The 23,694-nt window shown below is 36.9% G+C and overlaps 2 protein-coding genes across 6 annotated transcripts; one reads left to right on the top strand and one right to left on the bottom strand.

The window, feature by feature from the left end:
• The first annotated feature begins 501 nt into the window (after nt 1–501).
• Nucleotides 502–19,265, top strand: ubac2 (UBA domain containing 2). 3 transcript variants are annotated; one of them, XM_019070366.2, is made up of 9 exons: nt 502–718; nt 1,881–2,008; nt 2,481–2,600; nt 3,261–3,367; nt 8,828–8,951; nt 9,694–9,741; nt 13,128–13,382; nt 16,471–16,605; nt 17,040–19,265. In XM_019070366.2, exons 1-9 carry the CDS (start codon nt 523–525, stop codon nt 17,145–17,147), a joined length of 1,221 nt encoding a protein of 406 aa, XP_018925911.2. In that variant the 5' UTR covers nt 502–522; the 3' UTR covers nt 17,148–19,265. The 3 variants fall into 3 exon arrangements, with proteins under 3 accessions (XP_018925911.2, XP_042572310.1, XP_018925910.2); XM_019070365.2 differs by having other exon boundaries at nt 504–718; nt 16,468–16,605; XM_042716376.1 differs by lacking the exon at nt 9,694–9,741 and having other exon boundaries at nt 16,468–16,605.
• Nucleotides 3,588–6,964, bottom strand: LOC109052929 (G-protein coupled receptor 183-B-like). Of its 3 annotated transcripts, none has more exons than XM_042716377.1 (3): nt 6,776–6,964; nt 5,970–6,160; nt 3,588–5,546 (listed from the first exon to the last, which is right to left on the bottom strand). In XM_042716377.1, exon 3 carries the CDS (start codon nt 5,520–5,522, stop codon nt 4,452–4,454), a length of 1,071 nt encoding a protein of 356 aa, XP_042572311.1. In that variant the 5' UTR covers nt 5,523–5,546; nt 5,970–6,160; nt 6,776–6,964; the 3' UTR covers nt 3,588–4,451. The 3 variants fall into 3 exon arrangements, with proteins under 3 accessions (XP_042572311.1, XP_042572312.1, XP_018925909.2); XM_042716378.1 differs by having other exon boundaries at nt 5,974–6,160; XM_019070364.2 differs by lacking the exon at nt 5,970–6,160 and having other exon boundaries at nt 6,776–6,962.
• Nucleotides 19,266–23,694: the final 4,429 nt, after the last annotated feature.

Raw genomic sequence — 23,694 nt, 5'->3', positions numbered from 1 at the left:
TATTACCACATTTTAAGAATTTTAATTAAAAAATGTAGACAAAATACGTTTCGAAATAAAATGTAATTTAAAAAAAAAAAGAACAGTATAAAGTTTATAGAACAAATATTCAAACAGGCTAAAAACAATGCTCTATTTAAAACTAAAAACTTAATCTTAGCAAGAGGTGTTGCTCTATTCATTTTAGCATGTTAAAGTGTGTTCTGAAGTAAATTACTTTATTATATAACAACAGAAACAACAGTTAGCTTTAAATATGGCTGTTAAGATGCTAGTGAGGGGTTACAAACATAACAGTGATCCGGATTATACTTTTAAAACATAGTTCTTAGGTAAGCAGCTATGCTATTTATAACAAACCATGCTTTGGTAAATCATAATTATTGCATAAAAATTTGAATCTTTGACATGCTAAATCATTTTTAAACCTTTCAAACCTTTACCTGTCCTAGTAAAGCCACTAACTTACGGCCTCTAGTGGCTACAGTAAAAGAAAACGCTCATTTCGTAGGAGTGACGCGGATGAAGTTTGTCTCTTGCGAGGCGCCATCCGCATACCCTTTCCCCTTTCGCTCTCTCCTAGCGAGATTTCCCTTTAACTTTTACTGTTTTTACGTTTTAAATCCAGTGCCTTTGGTTCGTCATCTTGTTAGTCTTCTTAGTTATAGTCTGCGTGTAAGTGGCATGATGTTCACGTCCACCGGTTCGAGGGGATTGTGTAAGTACAGCTTAAAATCATCATGTCATGTAGATCAGATCCTGCTGTCATTCATTCAGATTAAAGCGTAGTCATCGTCATGACCTTCATCCGAGTTTTATCGCACTTCACACATCATCTTTGCCTTCAAATTATTTTGCCTCTGCTCAAGTTTTGAGACAGGAAGTGTTGATGTCGTTTATAAAGTTGTGGGTGTGAAATCGTGCGCTCCTGATGAAATGCGACATGACGCACAACTAAACCGATATCATGAGAGACTGTGTGCACTTTTCTTGAAATCACCATAATCACCACTTTCATGATAAACACCACCAAAGAGCTTCAGTTCAACACTGACTGATTGTTATTGATGTAATAATGACAATTCATTATTTATCCTCATGATGTGTTAAGCCTGTATGACTTTATTTATTCTGGAATACTATTTTTGATATCAGTTTTAACAGTCTACATTCTTAAGTGACAGTTGTCCTAGAAAACCATATGAAAATTACCATATTAACCATAGTTTCCTAGGTAAAAATGAGTTTGTTTTCTCATGGGAACAGATTTGGAGAAACTTTACATTACTCGCTCACCATGGGATGCTCTGCAGTGAATGGGTGCCGTCAGAATGAGAATCCCAACAGCTGATAAAAACATCACACATGTTGTGAAGTCAAAATATGCTCTTGTAAGAAACAAATCCATATTAAAGACTTTTTTACTCAAACTTTAAACTTTTTACAAGCCAAAACAGTTCTAAACAAATATGTGGATAGATTTTAATGTAAACAGGAGATGGACTTCTTCACTGGAGGAACGGTTCTTAAAACGTTAGTAAAACGTCTTAAAGGTGCAGTAAGCGATTTCTGAGAAACATTTTTAAAATCACCAAAATAAACAAGCTCCAACCGAAAAGGTGCCCATTCACACATGGCCTGAGTGTGAGTACATTTTTTGGGTGAACTATTTCTTTAATTTAATTATTTTAAAGAAATTGTAGTCACCATGGTAATATACGTAAGTGGTGACAAACCAGTGTGTTTGACTGAACTTGGTCTACTCACATAATCACTCCATTTGGAATATTAACATTCATCCGCTGACATAACAAATGTTAGAAGTTATAATTCCCTTGATGACACATTTAACAGTACAACATCTGTGCTGGGTCTTACAGATAAAGCACCCCTGTCCAAGAGCTTACTGCTGCTTCCTACAGTCCTGACTGTGCTGCTGACTGTGCTTCTGCCTCAGTACCAGGATCTGTTCATATACAACCTCCAGGCTGTCAGGCAGGGCAAGCAGGTGAGATATTAAACCAGCTGACCTAAAGAATTCAGTGCACTATATAATAATGCATACATTTTAACAATGTATATGGCTTTAGAATGTTTGCCCTTTTACATATATATATATATATATATATATATATATATATATATATATATATATATATATATATATATATATATATATATATATATATATATATATATATATATATATATATTTATTTATTTATTACTGTGGTTAGTAATAATAATGAGCTATTGTGGCATTCAAAAGTGGTTTCTATATATTGGTGATTAGATGCTTACAAATAAACTGTATCATATTGGTCATAAAAGAGCATTATCAGTCATTCTATAGGCCAAGCATTCTGGACAGTTTTCAGATATAAACAATAATTTTATTGCACAACTAATAGCATATTTTGAAATATTTATCATATTTCTAAACACAATTATCCTGTGTGTTTTCTATGGCTCGCTTATAGTTCTGGAGGCTGGTGAGTGGACGGCTCATCTGCTTGGACCTGAAAGACACTTTCTGCAGCAGTTTGCTTATTTACAACTTTCGTATTTTTGAGAGAAGGTTTGGCAGCCACAAATTTGCTGTAAGTTTGAATAGCAGCACTGTTGTGTGTCTTCCTGTTTTTTTTTTTTTTTAATATGACATTGCAAAATGTGTTGTCGACAGGTGACATTTCCAATACACTGTGAAGTACTTACACAACATGCTTCTGCTTTGCTATACCATAGACATGTAAGATTTGCACCATATTTCTAAAAAACATTCTCTACATAAAATTGTATGGCATTATAAATAAATAAATTTAAAATGGTAAATAATTTCTGGATGAATTTGATATTCAAAAATACCAATATGGTGCTGTTCACGCCAACCAGTTTAAACTGGTGGCCTGACCTGTGCCTGAAGGTCACACAGAAACTAGGAACGCCTTCATCTTATCTGGCAATCAGTTGACTCATTTTTAAAGATGTTTAAGGGCGTGGGATTTGCTATTCAACCTACAATTTATGTTTTGTTAAAATGCTATAAACAAAACATGTCATTTTTAATGAAGTCTAAAGCCCTTTCATATGCTACCAATCATTTCTTTTAACATGTTTGCCTACTCTACATTCACATGCTGATGACTTTAACCCTCCTAACTCATCCCACCCTCCCCCTTTTTGTTAAAATCTCATGAAGTTCTTGGAAAAAAAGTTGTATAAATCTAAAACATTGTCATATTTTTGATTATGATGTTTAGTCCTTCCTCTTTGGAGCATGGATTCTCTCTGCTTTTGTGGACTTGCTGCTGATAGAGGCTCTTCGCTTCATGTTTGAACTAAAAGTGGATGTTCTTCCAGCTGGACTGTGAGTGACACGACTTTCTACACCATTTTAACAGTTGGTCTTTACAAACCGTTAGAGGTTTTCAACAGTATTGCTACGTGCATTGACTGTTTGCTGTAAGCGCACAATGTATGTATTCCTGCAACACTTTATATGTGAAAATGTTGCTCTTTCCTGTGGAACAAACGTCAACTTCCCTTTTTGACGTTGTCTTTTAGATTAACTTTCTTGTGTCATTGTATTGTTATGAAAGTATTCTTTACTGGCATCAAAACAACATCTCATCAACTTATGAAAGCAATACATGTTGAAATAACAAGGTCTTGTGAAAGTGGTTTTCTTTTTTGATGAGAAAAATCGATTTGCCTTCTTACTTAAATTTGCCATATACCTAAGAACCCAATCAATCACAAAAAAAAATGTGTTAAAAGTTTGATGAAGTATCCTCATCTTTGAAACTTTTTCACAATCAGAACTTTTTGATAGTTCAATAGCTTTATTTTGCTATTTTTTAAAACTTAGGAATGATTCATGTATTTATGTGTGAACCATTAACTGTTCTAAAATGAATAGTTCACCCCAAAATAAAACTGTACTCAACCTCATGTCATTTCAAACCTGTGACTTTCCATCTTCTTTCAAACACAAAAGAAAATATTTTAAGAATGTTGGTAATCAGACCATTTTGGTGACTCTTCACGTCAATTGTAAATTAAAATAAGAAAATCTTCTATGTTTCATAAAAGAAAGGAAGTCATACAGTTTTAGAACAAGTGAGTAAATATTGACAGAATATTCATGTTTGGTGAACTGACCCTTTACAGTTATGTTTTGAATGAAAAATAGTCAATATTTACTTCATGGACTATAGTCTTTTTGCAGCATTTTTTTGCATGAAGTATTTTTTCTTTCTCCACTTTGATGCCAGTGCTTGTTAAGCATCCATCTGTTTCATGAAGTATGTGCTGTTTAAAATCTGGAAAGACAAGTTGTCTGTGACTTTTTTTTGCCTTGTTCTTGGCTTTTAAGTCTCAAGTTCGGAGCCACATACTGTATGTGTTTATCACTTTTCGTCACCTTATGTTGGCTTTTGTTGGCGGTTGTTTTACTGACTTTCTCTAATATTCTTCATTGTTATTCCTGTGTTGCGGCGTGTGCCGCGCGCATCGCCTGTGCCTGAACTTTCATGTGAGGTTCTTCCAACACTGGAGAAGTGGGTGCCAACCTGCCACTTCATCATTCTCATCAGCTTCTGCTTGTAGCCTTTACATGCAAAAAAGTAAACAAAGGGATCCAGGCACGAATTTAAGTTCATAAGGCACACTGTAATATGCAGGGATATCTGAAAGGACTGTAGCTCCTTGCAGTCTGGATCATAGATAAGTTTTCGGATCATGTATTGCAGAAGGTCTAGATGGTATGGGCTGAAACACACCACAAACACAAATACCACTCCTGCGATCACTCCTCTTGCTTTTTTGGTCCTTCCAGAACGTTCTGTCAGCCGGTTCGACTTTGCTGCTAGATGTAGTTGACGGGTCAATATAGAGTAGCAGGCGATGATTGTCACCAGTGGGACTCCAAAGCCTAAAACTACCCCAACAATCAGCAAGTAGGGCAGCCCTTTGAAAAGGCCCTCAAAATTAGGGTATTCCATACAGGTGATGCTGTTGTCATGCTCCGTTTTGGTCAAGTTAATGGTCAGGAGAGGCAGCGTCTGGGCCAACACCAGCAGCCATATGCCCAGACACACTAATCGGGCATTTTTCACTCTTCTCAATTTGGCCAGCTTCAGAGGAAACACCAGTGCCATAAAACGATCGATTGCCAGACAAGTCATGAAGTTTACTCCAGCATAGCAGTTCAAATAGAAGAGCAGTGTTATGGCTTTACATAGTCCTTCCCCCAGGGGCCAGTGGAAGCCAAGGCCATAGTAAACTGCTCGTAGGGGAAGCGACAGGCAGAACAGGATATCAGACACAGCCAGGTTGGCGGAATAAAGCGTGATGGAATTAAGTTTGGTGATGTTGCGGAAGATCACATGAAGAGCCAGGGCGTTGCCTAAAAGTCCCACTGGACATATGATGGAATAGGCCAGAGGTATGAGAATTCGGGCCACTGGACGATGGTCATACAAGTTGTTGCAAGAGACGTTTTGCTCTAAATCTGGGCCCATCTTAGTTATATACAGGAGAAATCACTGTAGAGAGAGGCAAAGGATTATTTTAATGCATTAATTTGATCAAAAATACAGTAAAAACTGCAATATTGTGAAATATCATTACAATTTACAATAACTTTAATCTGTTTTAATATATTTTAAAATGTAATTTATGGCAAAGCTGCCATCACTCCTGTCTTCAGTGTTACATGATCCTTCATAAATCATTATATAATATGTTGAGTTGATGCACGAGTAATATTTCTTTTTACTATCTATGTCGAAAACAGTTAATTTATATTTGCCTAATATTTCTTTGTGCAAACCTTAATTTTTTTCTATGATTCTTTGAAATTTAAATCTTTTGTAAACCTTATTATAAAGTGACAGTGTCTGTACTGTCACTTTTTATTCTTTTGATTTGTCCTTGATGGAAGTAATAATTAATATAACATTTCTTACTGACTTTAGGTCTTTGAATGGTAGTGTACAGTTTTACTGTGAATAGTAGTTTTGTTGATCGTAGTAAGTATGTGTAGACTTCTGTCATTTTTAAGCTGTTTCCCTTTTTTTCATGGGAGGCTTGTTTCTCTTCCACGTTTCTTTTGCTTTGTTTCTCTTTACGTTTCTGATTTTTTTTTTTTTTTTGACATCTGAAAAAATGACAAATTCACACATATTTTCAATTAAATATAATCAGTAACACTTTACAATAAAGTTCCAATTGTTAACATAAGTTAAGTACATTAGTTCATATGAGCTAACAGTGAAAGATAGTAAATCATTAATTAGTCTTAGTAAATTTTAATTTCATACATTATTCAAATAAAATGTACTTTTTTGTATCTGTTAACATTAATGGACCTGAGCTAAAACAACCTAACAATGAACAGTTGTATTTTTATTAATAACTTATGTTAACAAGATTAATAAAAACTGTAATAAATGGATAGTATTTAATTTTCGTTAATTCATTAACCAAGGTAAAGTGTCACCATATAATCAAATATATGCAAATCTAGTCACTCATAAGCTTTTAAAAAAAGCTTTTGCAGAAACTTTAATATTTTGTCATAGGCCATTGAGCAGTGAAGAATAATATAAATTAACTTCACACATGGTCACCATAAAATTTGATTAAAAAAAAAACCTTTACAGAAATATATATTTTTTAAATGTTTGGGCTTTTAATTACACAATTTTCCAAAACACACATTTTCATTTCTTTTGCCCTTTTTATCAAAAATTCAATTCAATTATTTACTTACCAGTTAAGATCAGATTTTCACTCGTTGGTGCTACTCTAAATCTCTATATCACACTTTTAAAGCAGCGTAAAATGCAGCAAACCAAGAGTTCGGCATCTCTTCCTGCCTCTTTCTCACTGTCTGTTACTCTGTTCCTCTCTTTTCTCTTATCTCTCTCTCTCTCTCTCTTTCTAGCATTGTGGTGAGTCTGCTTAAAGAGATAGTTCAGTTTTTTTCTTCTGTTGAACACCAGAAGATATTTTGAAGACTGATGTTAACCATTGACTTCCACAGTATGGAAAAAACTATGCAAATCAGTGGCTACCAGCAACTGTTCGATTATTTTGTTCAACAGAAGAAAGAAATTCATACAGGTTTGAAACAACGTGAAAGTGAGGAAATGATAACAGATTATTCCGTTTTGGGTGAACTCTCTCTTTAACTCTATTTGGAGAAGTGAAATTATCTTGTGACTATATTTTTACGTCAGACATTATAGTTACCGTTAATCTGGACTGAATCCGCATTTAGAAACAAATGTTTAGTTTCTTACATCACAAAGACCTAGTTTGAGACTTAGTAAGGTAATTATTGCACAAGTCCTATCTTTTTTTTTTTTTTTTTTTAATGAAGGAAACAGTAGAAAGGAAGTTCAAATTATGTGAAAATAGCAAATGGAAAAAGTCAACTGAACTGAAGTACTGAAGTACTAGTTTGCTTAAGCTCTTACCCCACTTGTAATTCTTCTTAAATGGTTGATAAACCATATTCTGAATTTTGTAATGATTGTTGCGACATTGTATGTCGTAATGAGGATTTGATGTTTAGGCTATCTGAAAAACTGCTTAACAGAGACCTTGCTATCTATCACCTGTGACAAGTGGGGCAGGGCCGAGAGCCGTGGGAACGGAGCGAGGCCGGTGGAGTGAAAGTGATAATGAGCGACACTAGTGACACCACTCACCAGTCTCGAGTCCCACGGAGGAGCTCCGGAAGGTTAAAAGGAGGAGTGACGGCAGTGCAAGACGAGAGAGGCCCAGGCCTGGATTTTATTTTGTGTTTTGTTTCTGTTTGTGCGCAACAGTCGTCCGCGAGGGGCTGTTGCGCTATTTTGTGTTTATTTTATTATTAAAATTTTATTTGAATGTTCGCCTGTTCCCGCCTCCTCCTTCCCGTGATTACAACGTTTGTTACATCATCTTTGTAGATAATAAATAAATTCTTTTTCGTTTGTTACATCATCTTTGTAGATAATAGATAAATATCGGTAATGAAAGGTTCATATTTTGGTTTTGGGAGTCCCCAACAACAGGTTGAAATGTCAAAAAACACTTTCATTGTCTTATAATATGCATTTATTTTTACCTTACATGCTCAACGATTCCCAAACGATTCACTTAATGATACATTTTTGTGTACAGCGTTACCGGGGAAACTACTATTTTACCACTCTAAAAGCGGCACCTAGTGGCAAAGAATAAATTTGCATTTTCATTCAGACTAATGGGAAAAGACCAACAAGTGGGCGGGCAATATGCTAATGTTTCATGTTGATGTCAACATGAAACGTCTTGGGATTCGTTTTAAAAACGACTCATTTAAATGAATCAGAGTCGACTCTTTCTTTTGAGAGACAGTGACTTTATACATGGTACACTTTCAGATTTAAAACTTTGCAGGATGACACTGCATGAAAGGTAATTTTCAAAAATCCATAATGGGGCAATTTAAACCGATAAATTTTCAATGAAATGCCCTACCATACTACTTAGTACCCCTTTTATTTCCTCTGTTATGTACATAATACTATATGAAGTGCTATCAAAGTAACTAGAAAAACAAGTGACTGTTTACCAATGTATTGTTCATAAAAATGTTTTAGTCTACATTACATTGGAAAATAACGATTATGGAAAGGAAAGAAAATTTTATGTTCTACTTAAAGGGAAGTTTTAAACTAGATTTTAAAGAGATTTCCCCTTTTGTTCATCATGGGCACATTTGCACATTTTCATTCTGTATTGTCATCTGACAACAAGGTTTCTAACTCTTCGTTTTCTCTCTCTTTCTCAGACTGGGCCCAGTCTTTGCTCTCTTTGTGCCTTTCTACAGCTCCATCCCACGTGTTCAGGTCACTCAACTTCTCGGCCACATCTCAATCACAAACAAGTCTCTGACGTACATTGTGGGTGCACAGGTGAGCTCAGACTGCCTTCACAAATCATCTCCACATTAGTTTTCTGTACTTCTTTAAGACTTCCCACTTAGCTAGATTATCTCAGAAGCTACACACAAAAATTAAATGTCATTGCTGCTTAAGATCTTAAGATAGTAAGTAACATTTGGCACATCTTTTGATGAACAAGTGAAGACAAAACATGAGGTTCAGATTGCTAAAAATGTGCAGGGTTTTTTTTTTTTTTCTCAGAAAACACCAGTTATTTGTTGCAAGATTAGAAACCACGGATAAATGTATGTAGGATAACAGAGACAAGTCATGAGAAACTCTAGCACCTGAGAACCCATTCGTTGTGGTCTCTGCTCTGGTCGGGTTTTGAGCTAATTTGAGATATCAGTGATAACAAATGAAGTTGCATACTTACTCATTAGAAAAACAAACAAGGGTAAATTAACCTTTGACCATTACAGTCTTTTTCAGTCATGCATTCACAAACATACCCATTTATACTAACCAGTGTAATTTTAATCTTGTAATAATAGAAAATTGAGGTTTCATTAAATTAATGTTCATATTTTTTGTTTCTCTCTTGCATCATATAAGATGTTTCTTTATATCACACACTAGTTTATGGATGATTTAGTGAGTTAGCGTTACTGGTCTGTAAAGCTACAAAGATTCTTTGTGGGTGTGAAAGTGCTTTCTTCACATAGTTCTGAATTTCTTTTGTTTTTCTGTTGTTCTGCTATCTTGTCGTCAGCTCCTGACCTCAAGTGCCTACATGTGGGTGGTTGCGTGCAGTGGACTAGTAAGTATAAAGTGGCTCAGTTAAAACTGCATCATGTTTCTTTGTTTCCTGGTTTGCATTAGTAATGGTCCTTACTAAGTATGATTATTACATGTATGTGGTGAAATTCAACCCACAAGATACACTGATCTGAGAAGTTGCTGTACCTATGGAAATGAAAAGAGTTCACCTGGTAAAAGCTACTATTACTATCACTACGTTAGAGATTTACCATTAGAGCATTCAGTGATGGTGCTTTCTAGTAGGAAAAGATAAATAAAAATTTAAATACTGTCATCATTTACTCCATGTTGTTCCAGACCTGTGTAACTTACTTTCTCCTGGCGAACACAAAAGAAGATATTTTGAAGAAATAACTGCTTTAGTCAGCACAATGTTTAGCTTATGAGGTGTGAAATAACTTTGACCCAATCGACTTACAATAAAACAAACAAATAATAATAATTCAAATTATCTTTTTTGTGTGTGTGTTTCTAGAATGAAGAATGTCAAGCAGGTTTGGAACAAGTGTTCTCCTTTTTTTGTTTTTTATGTGAAATATCCTTTTAATCCAGTCATCGCATAGAGAACCGCAGATTATGTAATAGATTAATTCTGAGTTTTTGTGTCTTTTTAAATTTATCAGAAAGCATGTGGTATGCTCTAATGGCAAAAAATCTTTATGGTAACTTTAAATACCTAGTTACTTTAACTAGATAGTCTCTGCTATCGCTGCAGAGATGGCTCCCATTTTCATTTCTATCATAACCACACCTTCTCAGATTGGTGGGTCACACTTTATGATTATGTTAAACATAATTAAATGTGTTGTTTGAAAAATAAAATAACCCCCAAATAACTTCTGGCCCCAAGAATTAGTTTCATGAATGTCTATTGAAGTATATTTCAGTCCAAGTCGGTTCATGCAGGTGCCTATTTACGGCATGCATGACCAACTCCACTCTACTTAAACAGGGAAATACCAACTCTCGAAAGCTGCCAAACTCACAATGAAATAACAAAAACTGTTTCTAGAGTGCCGTATTGCATGTTGTAGTTCCTCCCATTCATAGCAATACAAGTGAACACTCTTGGGTAATGTACAGTCTTTGACGCCATTTTCAAAGCTTTTTTTTTTAAAACAGGAAATTGGGTCAGAAGACATTTTTATTTAATTTTTTACTTTTAAAACGAATACTGTAGTGTTTTATTTTAATCCTGTCACAAAAAATACATGGTGTGCTGATTCAATTTGTGGTATCAGAAGGAAAATTCTCATTTTAAAGAACATTGGCTCTTTTAGCAAAATGAACTACCAATGCATTTAGTCCATTTTCATGGACAAGCAGGGATTAATTTGTGCAAGAACAAGCCGAAGCCAGATCCGGATATATATATACACACACATATATATATAATTCTTTTTTTTTTCTCACAATAAAAACTAAACGTGCTTTTGGAAAACAAATAGGGTGCGCTTTCCTTCTCGGTTTCCTTTGTGGCGTGGTCACAAAAATAACAAGGAACTCTGTGTAGACTTGTCATGCTGTTTTTTATTTGGTTTTGTTAATATGTTTATTATTTAAGTGGAATGTTTATTCTATTCCTTTTATATATATGCTGTTTTTCTCCATACACAGATGCGCTGCAGGTGCGTGAAGTGCGTGATGTGTGAATGTTTGTGCTGCTATTTGCGCATGTACTAAGTTTTAATTTATTTAAATCTAATTTAACCTTCTAATTTTTGTTGTTGTTGTTGTTGTTGTTAACTGTTAATGATCGGCTAACGAGCGTCGGTTGTCAGTCAGAAAAATTTACCGAACATCTCGCTCGGACACCACTGATGTATGGAGAGCTAACTTTAAGAAAATTAAGTTGTGTTGTCAATAAGTGGCCATTTTCACCAGCAGAATTTATGTTTTTTTCTTCTATTCTCTTTTCTTTTCTTATTTTTTCAATCGTGAATATCCACTTTAGAGCCCTGCATTTCAGCTTGGACCCAACGGGCTTATTATTTAATCAGGGACGGACTTTGTGCTACAGTGACTGTGAAGACGGCTCGACGGTGTTTAGTGTTCAGTAGCAGCAAGCAAGAAAGCGCATCCTGTTTGTTTTCTTTATTTTATAAAAGCACAACATTTTGTTGATATTGTGAGTGTAGCCTACACATAAAAGTAGACCTTTTAATGTTCCGAATGATGATGTATTACTCTTACCTTTATGAGCATAAATGACTGCATAGGCTATTTAAAGTTGTTTCTACTGTTAGAAAAAAAAATGCAAGTGACCGTGCTGGCGCCTCCATGTCCTGCAGAGCGCTTAGCTTCCACTCTCTGCAAAAACGCTTGGATATATGCGCCTAACAGAGCACATTTATCTAGGGTAAATGTTTAAACTAGCATTGTGATATTGAACTATTTTATATCTATAGATTTTATTTTAGGCAAGTCGTGATGAGTTGAGAAGCCTAAACTGATCAAATATAGGCTGATCATCTCACTGTCTCCCGCTGGACGCTTGGTCATTACTTAAAAAAATAATAATAATACATTAACAAACAAAAAATGCTCCAAATGTTTTTATAAATTAACTTAATAAAAAATCTAAATGAATTATTTTAATTTCATTTTAATAGCGGAAACATCTGTTTTGGGCGAAGGAGAAAAAATATGGGCTTAGGTCGTACTCGGGCCGGTAATTCTGATAAACTGTCGGACAAGGACTGGGCTAGGCCAACACTGTTTTGTTTTCTGTATTTTTCCTCTGTGAACATGCACTTGATAGATGTATTTTCCCATTTTGTTGAGTTTAAAATGTGTGACATTCGTTCTGCTCTCACTGATCATTTGGTCCTCAGAAGAAGAAGAAAAAAAAAACTGCAGGCGCCCCTGTGCGACATACAGTACACACAAACTGAAATTCAGGACCTGACTCTATTATACATAGATTTGTGAAATGAAATTTCTGTTTTAAAATTTCATGGTTTTTCCAGGTTTTTTATGACCGAAACCTAATAAAAGCAACTAAAAGGCAGCTTATCACTTAAACAGGTCCACCAATGTGATTGCACGAATGCTCCGTTACTTTTTCCTCTAATCACATGCCGGATCCGTTACCCTGATTTGGTCAGGGACCTCGCAATTTACAAATTAAGCACTGTGGACGAGGGAAAAATTTGTGTCAGCTTTTAGAAGTACACTTACATATACTATAGATGGCTTCAAAGCTTATAGACATGTTCTAAAAGCAACAAAGATCTTTTGATTTGTCTCTTTAATCTGGCTCCTTGTAGATTTGTTTTGCAAGGCTTACATGGTATTTCTAAAAACACTTGTGTTTGGTGTAGACACAGTGTTACTGTCGAGGTTTTTATGGTAACCTCTCCTGTTACAATTTCTCTGTTCCAGATCGCAGGCATGTTGTATTATAGTAATAAGCTGGCAGTCCAGAGGTTCATACGTGTTCCAGGATGGGCAGCCAGATTTAGTTCGGTGCTCCTAGAGCCGGTCTTCTCCGATTCTGAGCCCACTGCGGAAGCTCCGCTGGGAATGGGCGCTACTTTAGACATCCAGAGACAGCAGAGGATGGATATGCTGGACCAGCAACTGCTCCTGTCTCAGCTGGCACACCTCAGGAGAAATGCACAGCAACAACAGGCTCAGGTACTTCTACAATACTTTTGTTCTGAACTACCTGGGGTGACTGCCTTATAGCATTTTAGTTATCAGTCCAGACTTTTAACCATTGGGTTAATCTACAACCCCTTCACTCGACAGAAGAACTAGCCTTGCCATGAATGGCATACAGCTTACTCCTTCCAAAGGTCAGAAGAACATCTCACTTATGGCCAAGGTTTAGAACAGTCGTTCTTTAAGTTTTTGATTCAAAACCCCTTCTGTCCAACACTAATGAGGCAAGATTTCTCCTTCAGTATATTTATTGGGTGAAAAAAAAAAAAAAAACATTTTATGTGACTTTTATGTCTTTTTAGCATTTTAATTTCGATTATTTGATTATTCTACTTAAAATATGAATAATGGGAATATTAATTGTATTCATAAAAATATATGAATTAGTCATTTTAAGTCATTCTGCAGCCCCTTGGAAGTTTGTTGGAGCCTCCGAGTGGCTCCCAGCTCCCTGGCTGAGAACCTCTGCTTGAGAATATCTCAGCAGTGTGATGTAGCAGTGTGTTATTGTCAGAATAAAAAAAAAAATTATTCACCAGTACTTGTTATTCAGTGTTGGCAAGTGACCAAGTAAGTAAGTAAGTAGAGATGCTACTATCTCAACCACATCTTTCAGAGGTCTGACTTTTATTGCTGAACTTTTAGTTCACAAATTGGTGTCAGACTCACAAAAATAATGATTTACTGATTTGAGTTCCTGTGCTATGTCCTGTGTTTTCAGCTTGTTTATGCAAATTAGGGGCCAAGCACCGAAGGTACTACTTTTTTGAACTCGTCCTAGGCCATTTAATCGATTGTCACGAAAATTGAACCAGATCATCTTCAGACCACACTGGCAAAAAGTAATGGAATTCAAGTTGATTAGTCATACCGTTTCCGAATAGCACGTGAACAAATTCTACAAAAAGCATGAAAAAGTGGACGTGAGGTTATATCTCCGCAATGGTTTGACCTATTGAGACCAAACTTGGTGTGTGTTATAACAAGCATGACCTGAGACTACCTGCTGTGTTTCGGCACAGTGCCCTCTAGTGGTCAGGAGATATGGAAAATGCATATTTTTGCTCATAACTTCTGAATGCTTTGGCCAAAAATCACAAAACGGGTGTCTTTAGATTAAGTGCATCATGCCGAGTCGAATAATACCCAGTTTTCCCATGTAGGCAAAAAGTTATGGATTTTGTGTCGATATACAAAACGGTTTTCGTTAAGCGCATCAACGAATTTGCTGGAAAGGTGCCAAACTGCATCTGAGGGCTGTATCTCTGCAAAGGTTGGACATATTTACACCAAACTTTGAATGTGCCATTGTCACACTGGCCAGCCCTTATCAATTTGGTAACAGCGCCACCTATTGGTCAAGTGTAATAAGTCATTCATTAACCTTTAATTATGAAATTTCCAAAAAATGCTAATAACTTTTGATTGCATTAGCAATCAAAAATGAAACTGGTCTCAAAATATTCATTGGGTCATGCCGACAACAGACATACCAATTTTTTTGTAGGAAATCTGAACTCCCTGTTCGCCATTTTGGTTTATGTTAAAAACCTACTTTTTCTAACTCCTCCTCAACCATTGGTCCGATTTTCATCAAAATCGAGTCAGATCATCTTTCGACTGTGCCGTCGATTGATGAAATCGTTTTCATACAGCTCCATTACAAATTTTAGGCATGTCGCCAAAATGAGTCTGGGGCTATATCTTTGCAAAAATTGACATAATGACAACAAACTTTGTGTGTGCCGTGGTCACCTCACACAGAACACACTAAAATGATTTAATTACACCGCCACCTGTAGGTCAAAAGTGATAATCCATTTAATCATATTACTAGAGGCTGAATTCATGATTTTTCTGCCATTTCAAATACAATCATCCTAAAATTGCTTTTATTACTCGTTGCATTTGGTCTGATGCTACATGCCATACTTAACTCCTAATTTTGCAGCTGGAGTGCTTGGCCCTGTAATTGCTGCTTGCAGCTATATTTACTATTTGTGTTATTTATCTTATAGGTGTTTTTCTTGTATTTTATATAAGCTTACCTGTTCAGATATTATACAGTCACCTTAGTTGTGATCTGCTAAGTTTGCGCAATAATTGATATAATTTATATATATATTCTAAATGGGTTGGAAGAAGTTTCCATTTTTATAAGTTTTAAAGTATTTTCTTGATAGGCTATGTTCAAATAGTATTTGATCACAAGCCATGCTTTTGCGGGGAAAACAGTGATTGAGATCTGCTTACATTTCCAGACTGCAATCATTCAGCTAGCCCCATTTCTGTATTTCTGGTTGGAAAAGATGTTCAGTGATGTGTCTTGTTTTTTTGTCTTTTTTAAATTTATTTATTTTCTCTCAATGTTTCTGAACAAGAGGAAGTTAATGGTTTCCTGTGAGCAAACACAGACAGCCACATGGTTTCATCACGGATACCTGATAAAAGCACAAATTATTTTGTCCTTGATAAAAATGTAACTGAAAATGAGAAAAGCTGTTATTTTCTGGAAATGATATGGATAATTAGCATAGAATTTTCTCTCATGTTTTAAGTCCTATGTGTAGCTATGAATTAGGCCTAGAGTATTTTAGCGTTGTAGCTGATAAACCTGTAGTAGGATTATGAATATAAAGTAGGGATAATGCTTGCCGGTTGTTCAGTTGTTCTTTTATTGGCGTTTTTAAATAAATTTAGAAATTTAGAAAAAAAAGCTACCTCTACTGGACTACAGTAAGATGAGATATAGAAACACACAATAAGATAAACTGTCTTTAAAGTTATATAAAGTAGAAATTACATTACGCTTTGCTTCTTTATTGTATATCTGAATATATATATGAACTGGCTTCTCAAATGAGAAAAAAAAAATGTAGGGTGGGACTTTTTTTTAATTGCTGCTATGTGAAATAATGTAAAAATTAAAAAAATGATGTGCACATTTATAATAAAATGTATGATCATTGATGATAAACACTGCAGTGTTCCATAAAAATAGGAATTGTCAGTTTTTATTCCATGGTGATTTTAAAAAGAATTCCTGTCATTAATTCAGCAGACAGGTCTCTTGAATTGGAACAGATTCTTCCCGACTCTAAGGCACAGAGGACAGAACCGGCACCATGAGGGTCCCCAGCCGCAACAGCCCCCCTATATACCCCCGCCGGATAACACAGCTGTTGCTGAGGAGCAGGTAAGATCATATGATTCTGGTCTTTATCTCAGTTTACTAAAGGAATAGCTCACCCAAAAATGAAAATTTGCTGAACATGTACACTCGTGCAGGCCATCCAAGATACAGATGAGCTTGTTTCTTCATCAGAACAGAAGAGGAGAAATTTAGCATTACATCACTTTCTCACCAAACAACTATAATCCACGGCACCCATTCACTGCAGAGGATTGATTTGTAAGGCAGTGATATAATGCTAAATTTCTTTAGATCTGTTGTGATGAAGAAACAAACTCATCTGCATCTTGGATGGCCTGTGTGAGTGTGTACATTTTAATTTTTATGTGAACTAATTCAGTTCCACCTTCTATTTGTTCAGCATCATGGGTTGCTTGTTTGAATATAATGTTTTGCCATATACTAACTTTTTAATGATACATTGCTGTTATCACCAGGTTGCAAGATTAATGGAGATGGGTTTCTCAAGGATGGATGCCCAAGAAGCTCTCAGAGCATCTAATAATGACATTAACATTGCAACAAACTTCTTGCTTCAGCATTAAGATTAAAATAAATTGAAGATGACTGGGAGGACAAGGAGAATGAGTTTTTTAACTTCTGTAAGATCACTAAGTTGAAAGTACTTAGAACACAACACTGGTGTCATAACTACACCTGCTGGAAGAAGTTAAGAGCACTGATACACAACTCACAGGAGCTGATGATGTCACTTCCTAGACAGTGTGGCGCTCCTGCTGCTGTCTTGCAGTGCTACAAGGAGTTCACATGCAATTGCAACCCTCTCTGGTCCACAGGACAGAGCCAACATGGTGGACAGTTATACATTGTGTCTCAGGGCTTGTGCCATTTGGCATCGTCCTTGAACCTACATCATCTTATAATTAAGAATTCTATAATATATTGATAAATTATTAAACCATGTGTTGTTTTGGTATAAGTAAGCTAAATAGAAGTCTTAATGGAATAGTTCATCCATAAATGTACGCATTGTTCTCATGTTGTTCCAAAGCTACGTGGTTTTTCAGTCTTCCATGGAACACAAATGCGGATGTTTAACAGAATGCCCTGGCTGATCTTTTCCATATGATAAAGCTAGAGAGTGACTAGTGGCTGGCAAGCTCCAAAATAAAGAATTATAAGAAACCATAAAAGTAGTCCGGACAACGTTTGTGGTTACTATAAGTGAGGTAAATTCATAATCAGTCCCTCTGTTTTCTGTGGTTGCACATATTTCAGCTTAACAATTCAAAGTACTATAGCTTGACAGGTTCTTGAATCTCATAAAACAGGATATGAGATCTGTGGCAGAGACCAAAATTTAATTTTGGTTTGTTCCTCATGCAAAAGCTCTCATATGACTTCAGAAGACTCTCTTTTTACACTTTTTTTTTTTTTTTTTTTTTTTTTTTGATAGACTTAGTTTTTTTTTTCATCTTAGTTTTTTGATTAGATTTAGTTTGTTGTGTGGAAAAGGGCAGCCTGAACATTCATGTAAGTATCCCTTATCGTCACAGTCATTTTGTGTTCACAAGAGAAAGAAAGTCATATGGTTTTTGGAATGACATGAGGGTAAGTAAATTATGACAAAATTATTTTTGGGTGAAATGTTTCTTTTTTTGGGGGTCAAAAACTTAAAAGGGCTAGTTGTATGGCAATGTATTTAAAGTACACTTGGATTTAGTGGATTCATCAAGAGGCCACTGACATGCCATTTAATTCAGAATCAAAACAAATGAAAGTTTGGGAAACAGAAAACACGAAATGTCCTATTCTGTCAAAGCCTCAGATTGTTTTCTTTTAATTATTATTTTAAATTATGCAGAAATACACATTCTATCATTGTTATTGTGTGACTTTGCTGTCTGAAAAGCCTAAAAAAAAGTGGTACATTTATAGTGGTATGTTGAAAAGGAAACAAGTGGTATGTTGAAAAGGAAACAAGTGGAACTTTCATGCCATAGTCATCCAGTTGGAAATATTTGTGTTATTTTATGATGCTTAGAAACTTTTTCTGCACAATGAAAATGGATAATATTCAGAGCATCTTAATGTTAATCGGAGAGTGGGACAAAACCTTTTTAACAGCATGATTTCTCTGTGGTACAAAAAGATAAGATTTAAACTCTCATTAAAGGGACAAGAACAGTGTTGATACCCATAACTGGCATTAAAATCATGTCTTTAATGAACATAGCCATTTAAATATAAATTATAAAATTATTATGATGTTATGGTAATAAGATTTTGTTCATGTGAATGTTCTCTTGTTTATTATGCAAAACTGTGTTTGACTTTGTGTCTAATCAAGTGGTATTAACTAATTAAATTAGATTTAATTTAATTTAATTAAAAAAAAAAAGTTTATAAAAATTAATGTTCTGACTGCCAGAAAAGCACTGGTCCACCCACCCACCAGCACTGGTCCACCCACCACTCTTAAGGTTCTGTGTTGAACATTCATTGTGGTCAAACAATAGGTCTACATTGGGTGAGTAAATTCTTTACAATAATCTTTGATAATAATCAAAATTCTAACAGGTGGTAATAATCATCATTTTTGGTTGCTCTTTTCTCATCGTCTTGGGAAAAATGCATTTCACCAATTTTACAGATTGAGATGGAGTCTGAAATTCAACATTAAAGGGATACTCCACCCCAAACTGAATATTTTGTCATTAATCATTTACCCCCATGTCGTTCCAAACCCCTAAAAGCTGTTTATCTTCGGAACACAATTTAAGATACAGGTGCTGGTCATATAATTAGAATATCATCAAAAAGTTGATTTATTTAACTAATTCCATTCAAAAAGTGAAATTTGTTTATAATATTCATTCATTACACACAGACTGATATATTTCAAATGTTTATTTCTTTTAATTTTGATGATTATAACTGACAACTAAGGAAAATCCCAAATTCAGTATCTCAGAAAATTAGAATATAACTTAAGACCAATGCAAAGAAAGGATTTTTAGAAATCTTGGCCGACTTAAAAAGTATAAAAATGAAAAGTATGAGCATGTACAGCACTCAATACTTAGTTGGGGCTCCTTTTGCCTGAATTACTGCAGCAATGCGGCGTGGCATGGAGTCGATCAGTCTGTTGCACTGCTCAGGTGTTATGAGAGCCCAGGTTGCTTTGATAGTGGCCTTCAGCTCTTCTGCATTCTTGGGTCTGGCATATCGCATCTTCCTCTTCACAATGCCCCATAGATTTTCTATGGGGTTAAGGTCAGGCGAGTTTGCTGGCCAGTTAAGAACAGGGATACCATGGTCCTTAAACCAGGTACTGGAAGATTTGGCACTGTGTTCTGGTGCCAAGTCCTGTTGAAAAATGAAATCTGCATCTCCATAAAGTTGGTCAGCAGCAGGAAGCATGAAGTGCTCTAAAACTTCCTTGTATACGGCTGCGTTGACCTTGGACCTCAGAAAACACAGTGGACCAACACCAGCTGATGACATGGCACCGCAAACCATCACTGACTGTGGAAACTTTACACTGGACCTCAAGAAATGTGGATTGTTTGCCTCTCCTCTCTTTCTCCAGACTCTGGGACCATGATATCCAAAGGAAATGCAAAATTTACTTTCATCAGAGCACATAACTTTGGACTACTCAGCAGCAGTCCAGTCCTTTTTGAAGCGAGACGCTTCTGACGCTGTCTGTTGTTCAAGAGTGGCTTGACACAAGGAATGCGACAGCTGAAACCCATGTCTTGCATTCGTCTTTGTGTAGTGGTTCTTGAAGCACTGACACAGCTGCAGTCCACTCTTTGTGAATCTCCCCCACATTTTTGAATGGGTTTTGTTTCACAATCCTCTCCAGGGTGCGGTGATACCTATTACTTGTACACTTTTTTCTATCACATCTTTTCCTTCCCTTTGCCTCTCTATTAATGTGCTTGAACACAGAGCTCTGTGAACAGCCAGCCTCTTTTGCAATGACCTTTTGTGTCTTGCCCTCCTTGTGCAAGGTGTCAATGGTCGTCTTTTTGGACAAATGTCAATTCAGCAGTCTTCCCCATGATTGTGTAGCCTACAGAACTAGACTGAGAGACCATTTAAAGGCTTTGCAGGTGTTTTGAGTTAATTGACTGATTAGAGTGTGGCACCAGGTGTCTTCTATATTGAACCTTTTCACAATATTCTAATTTTCTGAGATACTTAGTTTTCAGTTATAAACATCAAAATTAAAAGAAATAAAAATTTGAAATATATCAGTCTGTGTGTAATGAATAAATATAATATACAAGTTTCACTTTTTGAATGGAATTAGTGAAATAAATCAACTTTTTGATGATATTCTAATTATATGACCAGCACCTGTATTTTGGATGGGAGTAGGGAGTAAGTCTAAGTGTATGACTCTAGTGGTAAGACACTTAAACAGAACACCCCAATGCTTCTCTGTATGTCTACCAATCTTGATTAGGAAAGGACCAAAGCAATCCATCCCACATGAAAGGTAGGAAAGAGATCTCCCTTTTGTGAGGTTATCGGCAGGGTTATCTGCAGAGTTAACATAATGCCAAGAGCACTGATCGGTAAGCTCCTGGATCTCAGCAATCCTATTGCCAATGAAGACTCGGTAGCGACAGGACTCTGACTTTAACCACTGAAGGACCGTCGTAGAATCTGTCCACAGCACATTAGACTGGATAGTCAAGGTCAACGCGTTTGCCAGCAACTTCGCAAACTGGGCTGTGACTAAGCTCCTGCAGCGCTCCAATCTGGGAATGGAGTGTACTCTCTTAGGGGTAACATGATAATGAGCGATAAGGAAGGACAGGTAGGTCTGACCGGCTGGGTCAAAGGTACATAGATAAGCTACGGCTCCATAGGCTTGCTCAGAGGCACTCCCTCAGTCCTAACTACAGGGGGGACATAAGGCAGGGGAAGAGAGACACTAGAAAGGCAGCTCTTCTTCCCACTGCATCCAGGAATGGAGAAGCTTAGGATGCAGGTTGGGATCGTCCCACTCTCTCTGTTTGTTCCAAAGGTGCTTAACGATCACTTTCGCACAGGTTGTGTAAGGAAGGAGCAGTCCCAGAGGGTCATACTGTGTAGCAAGGTGTCAAACTGCCAATTCCAACTCAACCCTAATGTGGACTCAGAGAAGTCTGCCTTCTCCTGGATCAGCCACAACTCCACACTAGTCGCTTGAGCTTCAGGAGGTAGGTGACTTATTACAGCTGGATCGTTACAGGCCCACTGCTGGATCTCAAATCCAGCCCCAGAAAGGATAGTGCGCAGGCGATCAATCAGACTCTGGGCTGCATCAGCAGTAAGTAGGCTCTGGAGGCAATTATCTATGTAGAAACATTTTTTTTACAGAGATACGAATCTCCTCATCTGTTAAGGGGTGCTGACGAGTGTGGTGCTGGAGTGCGTAGATAGCACAACAAGGGCTGGAGGTGGTGCCGAAGGGTAGGACCAACCACTCAAAGGTCCAAGGAGCCTCATCCATCTGCAGATCTCGCCATAGGAAGCAGAGTAGAGGACGATCGTCAGGCAGGAGGCAGATCTGGTGGAATATCGCCTATATATCTCTGGTCACGGCAACAGGATGCTCTCGGCAATGAAGGAGGACACCTAACAAGGAGGCTCCAAGGGTAGGTCCGGGCAGTAGGTACTGGTTAAGGTTCTGACCTCTGTACTGATGGGAACAATTAAAGACGAGACAGGACTTCCCATTGTGGCTAACAATGTGGTGAGAGGAATGTACCAACACTCAGGGGTATCAGGAACGGAAGCAGGCACTATCCGGACAGCTCCAGTCTCAAGGAGTCTCCGCATCTCCATTCGTTAGGTCTCGCTTTCTCAGGATCTTTCAGCAAATGCCACTCCACGCTGTGAAGGTTAGGCAGGACTGAATCTCTCTGAGCATTTAACTGAGGCATATCTCTATGACGAAGAAGAGGAGTGGCAAGGCGACGAACACCCTTGATCTCTAGGGTAAGGGCCTTGAGGTCAAGCAGCTGAAGGCCTTCATGGTCCTGCTTGGAATGAGTAACTTTCTTTACACTCACGGTAAGGAACTGTATCCAACTGCCACAATTTCTGAATGTGATGAAGGAGCTCATCTTGGACAGGAACCAAAGAGGTAAGTAGGCACTGGCGAGGAGTCAAAGGACAACCCATAGAAGGAACAGGACCCTGAAGCGTCCATCCCAGGCGGGTACGAACAGATCACATTGGGCAGCATGGTGGGATCTGGCACAGCACTGGGAGGGGTTGTGACTATGTATCCAGGTTTTAACTTGATCAGGGGTAAATAACAACGTATCTAAAAGTATGAGACAACAACAAACAAAAAACATAGGCCTACCATTAAAAGCTGTGCTTGCACAGGTTCTGCACGATCCTCTTCAATAATATCCTCTGCTACTCAATCGGGTCAAATTAATAAGCAAAATTAATGACACCGTTGTTTACAATACAACCAGAGCACATGCCGCTGAGGTGAGGGGCGGGCCGTTTAGACGCACGCTACAGGCGGTTTAGCCGATATATAAAATAAGGAAATGATTAGCCCGTTTCTCAGAGAAGGGACAGGGCAGGGTGGAATAAAGGTAAATTATGTGAAAAATAATGATTTTTTTTTTTTAAATGATGCATTAACATGTTAGACTGCACCCCATAAACACAATCAAGCCTAGAAAAAAAAAACACTGAACCACCCCTTTAAAGGAGACTTTACAACAGTAACTTTAAATAGGATACCTAGTTACTTTAATTAGAGTCCCTGCTACCGCTGCAGAGATTGCTCCAATTTCCATTTCCATCATAACCACAACTTCTCAGATTGGTAGATCACACTTTATGATTATGTTAAACATAATTAAATGTGTTGTTTGAAAAATAACCCCCAAAATAACTTCCGGTCCCAAGAATTAAATTTCTATTGAAGTATATTTCAGTGCAACTTTAGATTTAATACTGTCACATGGAATTGATGTTGATGGTGCTGAAATTATGCAGCCAAGCGATGATATTGGAGATCATTATTTAGTTTTGTGCAAACTTCGTATAGCTAAAACTGTAAATACTACTTCTTGTTACAAGTATGGTAGAACCATCACTTCT

Source organism: Cyprinus carpio, chromosome B1 (genome assembly GCF_018340385.1).
Source record: "Cyprinus carpio isolate SPL01 chromosome B1, ASM1834038v1, whole genome shotgun sequence".
NCBI lineage: Eukaryota > Metazoa > Chordata > Actinopteri > Cypriniformes > Cyprinidae > Cyprinus > Cyprinus carpio.
This window is presented reverse-complemented; position numbering and strand designations above follow the sequence as displayed.

Excerpts from the sequence above, each read along its gene's own strand:
- ubac2 (XM_019070365.2), top strand. The coding sequence starts at position 523 with ATGAAGTTTGTCTCTTGCGAGGCGCCATCCGCATACCCTTTCCCCTTT. Across the intron at positions 2,009-2,480 it reads CTGTCAGGCAGGGCAAGCAG|TTCTGGAGGCTGGTGAGTGG; the intron begins GTGAGATATTAA and ends GCTCGCTTATAG. Across the intron at positions 13,383-16,467 it reads CACAGCAACAACAGGCTCAG|CAGACAGGTCTCTTGAATTG; the intron begins GTACTTCTACAA and ends TCATTAATTCAG.
- LOC109052929 (XM_042716377.1), bottom strand. The coding sequence starts at position 5,522 with ATGGGCCCAGATTTAGAGCAAAACGTCTCTTGCAACAACTTGTATGAC.